This window comes from Mercenaria mercenaria, chromosome 17, assembly GCF_021730395.1.
Source record: "Mercenaria mercenaria strain notata chromosome 17, MADL_Memer_1, whole genome shotgun sequence".
Lineage (NCBI taxonomy): Eukaryota > Metazoa > Mollusca > Bivalvia > Venerida > Veneridae > Mercenaria > Mercenaria mercenaria.
The window spans coordinates 22,132,044-22,141,463 of record NC_069377.1 but is presented as its reverse complement, the minus strand read 5'-3'; the positions used below and the strand labels follow the sequence as shown (position 1 = coordinate 22,141,463).

The following is a 9,420-nucleotide window of genomic DNA, read 5'->3' as shown; positions in this document are numbered from 1 at the left end:
GGCGCGAATTCTCCATGTCCCTTTTTGTCCCGGGTGTTGTCAAACCTTGAGAACTTTAACCTGGTAATTCTCTTCCAGCCACTACTGTGGGGTGGGGAAAAAAAATTGTTGGGGGAGTATTCCGATTTTAAAAAAAGTCCCCCCCCAACCTCCCACAATTTCCCCTCTAAAATTATAGCACACAAAAGTAAATTTTAAAACAATCAAAGGATTTATTATTTTTCATTTTTATGCATACATTCAAATAAGGGGGCCCTCTGCATTGATATTTTTTTTAAAAACAAAATTTTCTAACACATCTGACATATAATAAGTCATATCACGTCAAGTTCAAATAATCAACTTTTATTTTGACAATATGAAGTAAATAGAAATGAATTCGCATTACCCCATTTGTAATATTCATTAATTTTAAATTTGCTGTGAGGTACAAACTAGATCCCCCCCTGGGCCCGAAACAAGGGAAATCAGACCGTGGTCGACCGTGCCATTTTACTGGAATTTTTTTCATTTTTTCCCCACATTAAAAAAAAAACTTCGGAAAATTCACCCGCATAACTTTTGTTAGGTTGGGATAAAGACTTTTCCTTTTCTCTTGGTACCATCCCCAAAAAAATACGTTTTATTTCTAAATTTGGGGCATTTTTATGTTTTGACTTTAATTGTTCCCTTTTTTGGGTATTGCTGAACAATTTCGGGTTTTGAAATTTTGCGAATCTAAACACAAATTAATCAACATAAAAACCCATACGCGCGAAAAAAAACCAAACCCTGCCATTCCGTACATACTTTATGTATTTTACCAAAAATAACAAAGTCAAACCCTTTTTAAAAAGACTTTTAATGAAAATTTAAATGCTTAAGCGGGGCAGGGGCCGGGCATGTTGCATTTTCCATTACTGCTTATGAAAATATCAAAACAAACCCAGTCGCAATTTCATGTTTGCATTTTTCTCGGGGCTTCCCAGGGATTATTTTTAGATTATATTTACTTTAAACGCAGGGGTTAATGCGTGTGGTGGGCCCAAAAAGTGTCCCATTCATCTCAGGTTGTTATTTTTTGGGCCCTTTGGGTCATTGATTTCAACTCGTTTAGATTTGAAAATTGAAATTCGTGTAAGCCGGGGCTGGGGGGGGGGTAGTTTGCATTTTTTATTACTGCCATGAACAGACTCAATCAATCCGAGTCTGCAATTTTTTTTTTACGTTTGCATTTTTCTCGGTCTTCCGAGGGATCTACTTTTTAGATTAATTTTCATTAAAATTTTATACGTTTAATTTTTAAAGACCCTAAGGTTTGGGAGTAGTTAGCAAGAAAACGTATATACTTAAACCTCATTCGCAAACTTTTAAAGGTATTTTTAAACATGTCGAACCCTTGTTTTGGGAAACCCCCTAGTTTCCCTCGTTGCCCCCAAAGTTACTTCAACATCTTTGTATCCCGGTCAGTGGAATTTAGCAAAACCTCCTTCAATTTTTGACTCCCCTTTTTCCCGCCAGGTTGGGTAACGCCTGTAAAAGCTCCTAAAATAAAGGATTTTGGTTTTATCTAACTTCCAAACTGTTTTTAATATAACACATGTCCTTAATTATAGATTAATGATTTAAAAGTTAATTTAGGGGCTTTTGATTTTTTAAATTACCAAATTTTTCGCAAATTTTTATTTTTACTTTTTAAATTTTAAACCCTTTGGGCTAAAAAGTTTGAAATTTCAAGTTGAGCTTTGACTGTGATGGTTAAAAAAACTTTTTTTTATCCTAAACATTAAGAAGCATTCTTGGTAATTTTTTGTAAAATTGGAAAAAAAAAAAACACTTTTGTTCCTTAAAATTTATTTTGTTTTTGGGTTTAAAAATCCTTGTACCTTCCCAAGAAGTAGAAAGAGTTGAAATTAAATCTTCATCTTTCAAATTAAAGCAATAAATACAAAAAAAAATATTTACGGATTTGGTGGATCAACAAATTATAGCAATGATTTTCAATACGTTAAACATACTGTTTTGCGGCGTTTAAACCCAACAATGTGTCTCTGTCTAATTACGGAGCTGCTAGTATAAGCATGGTCCCAAACACACAATAAAGAAGCCCAATATGTTCATTAGGCAAAACGATCCAAATGCGTGACATACACATACTAGTATATATTTTACATACACATGTAAAATTCTCAACTATAATAAAAAATCGTCTTGCGATTAGAAAAATGATTGCAACTGAAATGTGTATATATCTACTTGGCTTTTATGCACTTTTTTAAAGGTAAACTAGACCCTTATTTCATACCTGAAAGCCCGAACAATCTATACATATACTTAATTAACTCTTATGCTGGACACGATTGATTTTGCGTTTGCGAACAGTGCAGATCATGGACAAACTGCACTGTTCACCATTCACAGATAGTTCGTTATAGAAATTTTGCAGCGTAAGTGTTAATTAACATGTTTATGTATATTAGTAGTACTAAGCTACTAAGCCTTATGTATAAAATGGTATACGCTTGATGCATATGTAGGTAAACAAATGAGTTCTGCCACTAAAAGATATGGTTCTAAAAAAATAACATGGCATTCAATTATGAATGAAGCTCTACATCTAAAGTAAAAATGGGCATTGGATATATTTAACATAACAAAGGAAAAAACGTGCAAACGTATCAACCTTCTGTTAAATCTTTTCTTATCACTGTCACTGTTGTTTCTTTCTTTTTATCCCCTTTCACATATTCTTCCATTTTCGTGAAGTCTACGACATAGAGCTTTTCATTGATGTCACGAAATTCTTTCTCCGTCACTGCAATAATGAAAGTAACAGTCGTCTTGTTGTGCTACACATACTTGTGTCTTATCGTGCCACAATACTTGTCTCTTCGTTTGAGTCTGCTCAGAAAGGCTTTTGTGTAATTATCGTCACAATTTTATGTGGCACGAAACGACACAAGTATAGTGACACGAAACGACACAAGTAACTGAATCTGCTATTATTTTGCTTGGTTGCATTCTACGCTTCAAGAGGATCTCCTTACAGATTTTATTTTGTATACAAGTACTGATATAAGAAATTCTATTAAACATTTTACTTAAACGATTTCATCCTATACTACACACATACGTGTCTGCTCTGCTATGTTACACTATAAAATTATTTTCTTGTCATGAAATTTATTTGTTTGTGTAGATAGTTCTCTGTTTTTTATGAAATTTACCCCCTTGACAAAACAAGCAACTATTTTAGGATAAAAATCTATATATGAACTAGAAATAGCTTACAAAATAGCAACGGAATGAGGACAGTGTCATATTCTTTCACAGATGAAAATATTTCACATGTAGTAACAATACAGGAAACTGTTTTAATCAGTAAACAGAATTTCGCAGCATTGTGAGAAATTATTGCCTAATCTGTTACAGATATTGTGTTAGAAATCACTTTCAAAAACTAGATGTGTGTCCATAGGACACAGGTACCCCACTCCTGCCACTGTAACATGGTTTAATGACTCAGGTTAAACAATTTTTGAGATGTTTGCAACACAAACTTTTAAGAACCTTATGCGTATTTTTCACTTAGTTGGCCATAACTCTGGCCTAGCTGAGTAAAGTCCTAAAGAGAACACTTCATAAGTATAAAACAATCCTCTAATGTTTTATGATTCTATGTCAAGTACATTTAAACATACATGTTTCACAAACTTTTTTTTAAGTCTGGACAAGAAGTCTGGTCTTGTGTCACATGCTGACCAACATTCCTGTAAACTTTGGTGACTCTAGGTCAAATACTTTTGGAGCTACGCGCGAAACAACATTAAAATGACCAATTTTTAACTAAGTCAGGGGCCATAACTCCTACAATACTGAATGAATCCGGACGCGAAAACCCAGGTGCACAACTGCACATGCTGACCAACATTCCTGTAAACTTTGGTGACTCTAGGTCAAATACTTTTGGAGCTACGCGCAACACAACATTAAAATGACCAATTTTTTACTAAGTCAGGGGCCATAACTCCTACACGACTGAATGAATCCGGACGAGAAACCCCAGGTGCACAACTACACATGCTGACCAACATTCCTGTAAAGTTTTGTAACTCTACGTCAAATACGTTTGGTGCTAGGCGCGATACAACACTAAAATGACAAATTTTTACTAAGTCAGGGGCCATAACTCCTACATGACTGAATGAATCCGGACGCGAAACCCCAGGTGCACAAATACACATGCTGACCAACATTCCTGTAAAGTTTTGTGACTCTACGTCAAATACTTTTGAAGCTACGCGCGACACAATATTCTCGGAAGGATGGACGGACGGAAGGACGGAATGACGGACGGAAGGACGGAATGACAAGAGCAAATCTATATGCCCCACACCACTCATGTGGGGGGAAGGGGGCACAATGACCGCCAGGGGAGATAACCCGTGCTCTTTGATAACCTTTATCTCGTACTTTACTTACATCTGTAAGATATATAGAAGGTATAACATGAGTTTGTTTTTTATATTGAATATATTATACGAGTTGAATAAAATAATAAAATGCGAGGCTCTGCCGAGTATTTAATCAATTTTATTCAATTCGTTTAATAAATTCAATGTGAAAAATCACAAATGTAATATTCTATTTATCACATGTTAGCTATAAACAAAGTCTACTTTCTTTAACTATTATAAACATGTCAATTTGATCTACGTCTCCTATATAGTAAACGACGTCGACCTCAAAGATTTATTACACTCGTGTATTTTCATTTTTATGTAATGTAATGGTTTTATTACACTCCCGCGAGGTCAAAGTATAAGCACATCTTTCTATTGTTTAAGCATTACGGAACCATTATTATTAAGAGTATTTTCATCAATTCTACTACTATAGACATTAAACCTGTTTTCTAATCAAACATTTATTTGGCAATACCTACGGGAAACTTTATACACAGACCTTTTGTAGAATTAGCGTCTTCAAGCAGGTATCTTATGTGTCTTGGATACGGTACCCATATTTTACCATCGTCTTCAGTATAATACCATTCGATATGCTAAACAAAAAATGGAAAAAATAGCTTTCTATTTATGGCTGACTCCAATGTAACTTGAATAAAATTTAAACTGCGCGTCAGTCTGTTTGTAGGGTTGCTATTCTTGTAGCAAAGTAGAAATAAGACAAGAAAATTATTTCACTAAAACTTTTTACTTTGCTTGTCTGTTTGGTTGGGTTTAACGTCACACCGACACATTTACATGTCAAATGGTGACTTTCCAGCTTTTTATGGTGGACGAAGACATTAGGGTCCCCTCCAGGCATTATTTCACCAGGGACAGGCATCTTGATAGAACCACCGACCTTCTCTAAGCCGGATGGGTGGCTTCCTCACATGAAGAGTTCTACGCCCGAAGTGAGGCTCGAACAAATACCGGTGTGATTTGAAGTCAACGACCTTAAACACTCGATCGCGTAGCCCTCTAAAATTTGTTGTTCATGCTTATGGAAGTGAGTAGGAACCATCTTTTTCAGTTTAAAGAGGATATTTTGTGGACATCTAATTTTCCGTTAATCAGACTAAAACACTAATTCACAACTCCCATGTAAAATAAGCATCGTCCCTGGAAAGAAAAAGAGCGTAAAACATATAAAATAAAAGAACAGTCTATCAAACAGAACCTGGTACACTATCTTCCCGATGTCTTTTGACACAGCTTCATGTCGTCTTTCTTGCAAAAATCGAAGAATTCTCTCGTAGCATTTAATCACGCCATCGCCAAGCCCTCTGACCTTCACCTTTCGTGCCTTGGTGTCAACAATGACCTTGACATGGTAATCTTCACCAATGTCTTCAATAGTTTTCTGAATTACAAAGAATGATTTATGTTTCGAAAGATTCATTGACAGGCGGGAAAATAATTTTGATTTCAAACTTTTCTCCCATTATTATGTTTTGTTTAGAAGACTTAGACCACGATTCATGCATGTGTAGAAACTTATTGAACCGCACCATGAGAAAACCAACATAGTGCCTTTGCGACTAGCATGGATCCAGACCAGCCTGCTGGTCAGGATCCATGCTGTTAGCTTTCAAAGCCTATTGCAATTAGAGAAACCGTTATAGAACAGCATGGATCATGACCAGACTGCGCGGATGGTCTGGATCCATGCTGGTCGCAAATGCACATTGTTGGTTTTCTCATGGAGCGGCTCTATTAAAGAAAAAAGTAATACATCAACAAAATATGAAGAAAAGCCAAAAGCAATGCTTATTTTAAATTTGGAAGCGATCTCATAACGGAAATTAAATTGTATAGGTTTTTGGACATAGAAATAAACGCAGTGTCACTTACAAAAAGAAAAAAATACACTTAGCAAAATTTCTAATCAGCGTTTTTGGGTTTTGCTGAGAGAAAACTAAAATACTAGATATTTAAATCATGAATAACACCTGGAGTGTAACAAAAAAGCAGTTGTTTAAATATTTCCACACTGGCAATTAAATATCACCGCATTAGACAGACTGAGCTTATTTCGACCTCTCAATGATAACTTGTAAAAGTAGACACAGACTTCTGACTTCGACAAATATTCCACTGTTACATTGTTTAAATGAAACCAAGAGTGTCCACTGTTATTGTGATAAAGGTATGAGGTGTTTAAGTACCAAGTGTCTTTGATATTCTTAACTTTCGTCTTCATGGTAGTGTTATCAAATTAAGTGATTCAGCTTAATCATGTTAATCAAAAGTTTATTTTCAATGAAATTTTCTGTGTACATTTTTTGGAGAATGTTGGCATTGATGTACAAATATTAGAACAGTAGAATCAGTAGATTTTCTCCTTATATCAAGATATCGACCAGCGACTGGTTAGAAATGCGGAACATAGTCTGTAACTTGTATGATATTATACTCGTCTGCCTAATTAAGAGTGGTTAGGCCAGAATGTACAGCTGAAGGGAATTTACTTTATTTTTTCCTTTGTTTACGAGATCAAGATCATCTATATTGCTTTCTTTTGTCAGGTCTATTTGCACATCCCTCGTTTCTCGTTCAACTTTGGTTTTTATGCTTTTGAAGGCCAAATCCACGTTTTTACTATCATCAGATGTAAACTGTATGAGAAGAAAGTCCCTTCTTTTTGTAGGAATAACAATATCATCATCAACATGAATTTTCCCTTTGTCGTCGCCGTCTTCAGCAAAACGCACACCTGCAAGGGACAACATATATGTTTGATAGGGCAGCTAACTTATGTTGTCAACGTACATCTTGTCATAAATCTAATTGTAATGATAAATTATGGTCCATTAGTGATTATGTAGCAGGGCATGTATATAAGACCAACGTTATTTCTACCAATTTATGTTTGATAGAGATATCCCTATTGGTTGCTATCAGACATAGATCACAGAGAAATCGTAATCGACTGTAATAAATTACAATATTCTTAGTCTAAGTAATTAAATTCAAACGTTTATTTGTGAAAAATAGGTAAAATCTACTATGTACCTTTCACAGGTGGTTTTTGCTCATTTGTTTTACCACTCATAAATCCTTGAAGTTCTTCCGTAAATGTCTGAAAAATATAGGACATAATGTTTATACAAATAATTTATATACATTTCATAATAGGATATCATATAAGATAATTTTCGATTATACCTAATCTACGAAACGATTTTATTAATCATTTAGAATTGTGTTCTCTTTTAATGCAGTTAAGTGAATATATGAACGGTCATTGATACGGCTAAAAACACTCACATACGTTAACAGCATTAAGCTCTAGCAAAGAAAGTATACAAACTTTATTTATATCCTTAGCAGCTGGGAACAAAACCAGGTTCACGTGGCAATTAACATTACCATTTGCAGCGCCAAAGTCGGCAACAGCACTTGAAAAAAAACAATCTCATTAATCACTGTGAAATCATAATATGACAACCATTTGATAAAAAACTTCCAGTGTGTTTTAGTGTATCTGAAAGAAATATTTATGACTTTGCAAGAATTGTGTATTATATATATTACTTTTCGTACCATGTATCATGCTTTTCTGTGTAATATACCATTATGTATAACCGCCACATTGTGTGTATGGCGATGAACCGATGAACAATATTTATGTTTATGCCAATAAAAGTTTTGACTTGACTTGCCTTTATTGGCATTACTTATTTGCGCCGTGTTTACTTACATAACTGTTTGGCCTTATAAATCGTACACACGGGCCCGTTTATACACAATCATACATATTTTATTGGTATTGTATTGTAAGTGGTCAAATTTCAAACAAATATGAAATTGGGCATGTCTTTGATTAGTTTGCTCGTTTTGAATTATGTTTGTATTTCCAACAAAAGGTTCATTTGAAAAACTGCTTGGAATGATAAAACTGATATTAAATATCTTAACGAGGCAGTGTATCGTTGAAACTACCTTAAGATATGTAATAGAAAATAACAGGATTCTCTGCATATACTTATAGTGTGAGTATTGTAAAATCTGTAACTCATTTGGTTTCGACTTGACACTTTCTCCTTTGCAACAAGTTCTATCACGATCAAACTAAATAAATATATAAAAAAACATGCCATATATTGAAATCAAAGTGTCAAAATGTCATACATAATGTCCAAAGCATATTCACAATTGAAAAAACCATATTTCAAATGTACACAAAACTGTAAATTAGGAACCCGCCCCCCACCCAAAAAAAATCTCCATACATATACAGAAAGGTCAAAAGCCAACAAGAGTATGCGAGTCCTTTCAACTCAAACTGTGTTTGATGCTAGTTTACCTGTAGATACCACGGGCTACTTTCCTCGGGTTATATCTTGCCCCACCAGTACCTATAGAAGGTATGGCTACAGATCTTAGTCCACTTTGCTTCATCTTCTGCAGGCAATCATCAATACAGTTGCTGATGGTCTGAAAAGAACAATATCCAAACAATCATGATATAGAGAAGACACGTTAGTTGTTCAGATCAGCAATCTTGTACTTAACTGGCTTTATCAGAAAATGCTATGTATCCTTACCTCTAGATTTATCATCAAATTTCCATATAATATATGCATCGAGTAATACAATTTTGGCATAGTAAAAATATCGTGTTTTATGACTTACAGAAGCCATTTTGAGAAATCAGAGTAAAGATCTTGAATAGATCTGCATCAAATTGATTTGTACGTATAGTCGAAACGTCTTTGTATTACCTGATGTAATTGCAAACACCAAAAGTTAAAAAAAACCCAAAAATATAAAGTTGAATAGTTGCGGACGAGATAAGACACTTTCACAGAAATAACCGTTTTACTTGGTAAAAAACTTAAAGGTCAATGTCTATCTAAAGGAAAGGCAAATGCAATGAAAACAAAGATGCCTCTTTCTAAGTTAGATGACGGAACGGTAAGCATGTTATAAT

General features: G+C 34.6%; 1 protein-coding gene across 1 annotated transcript in view; it reads right to left on the bottom strand.

The window, feature by feature from the left end:
* Nucleotides 1-2,657: 2,657 nt before the first annotated feature.
* The window catches only part of LOC123536422 (protein mono-ADP-ribosyltransferase PARP14-like), a 33,939-nt gene continuing 27,176 nt past the window's right edge, over nt 2,658-9,420 (bottom strand). The window contains exons 17-23 of the mRNA XM_053527696.1: nt 8,794-8,924; nt 7,798-7,885; nt 7,500-7,566; nt 6,956-7,200; nt 5,665-5,847; nt 4,945-5,041; nt 2,658-2,794 (exon numbers count right to left, since the gene is read on the bottom strand). Of these exons, the coding sequence (XP_053383671.1) occupies nt 2,658-2,794; nt 4,945-5,041; nt 5,665-5,847; nt 6,956-7,200; nt 7,500-7,566; nt 7,798-7,885; nt 8,794-8,924 (948 nt within the window). The remainder of the gene's footprint in view (nt 2,795-4,944; nt 5,042-5,664; nt 5,848-6,955; nt 7,201-7,499; nt 7,567-7,797; nt 7,886-8,793; nt 8,925-9,420) is intronic.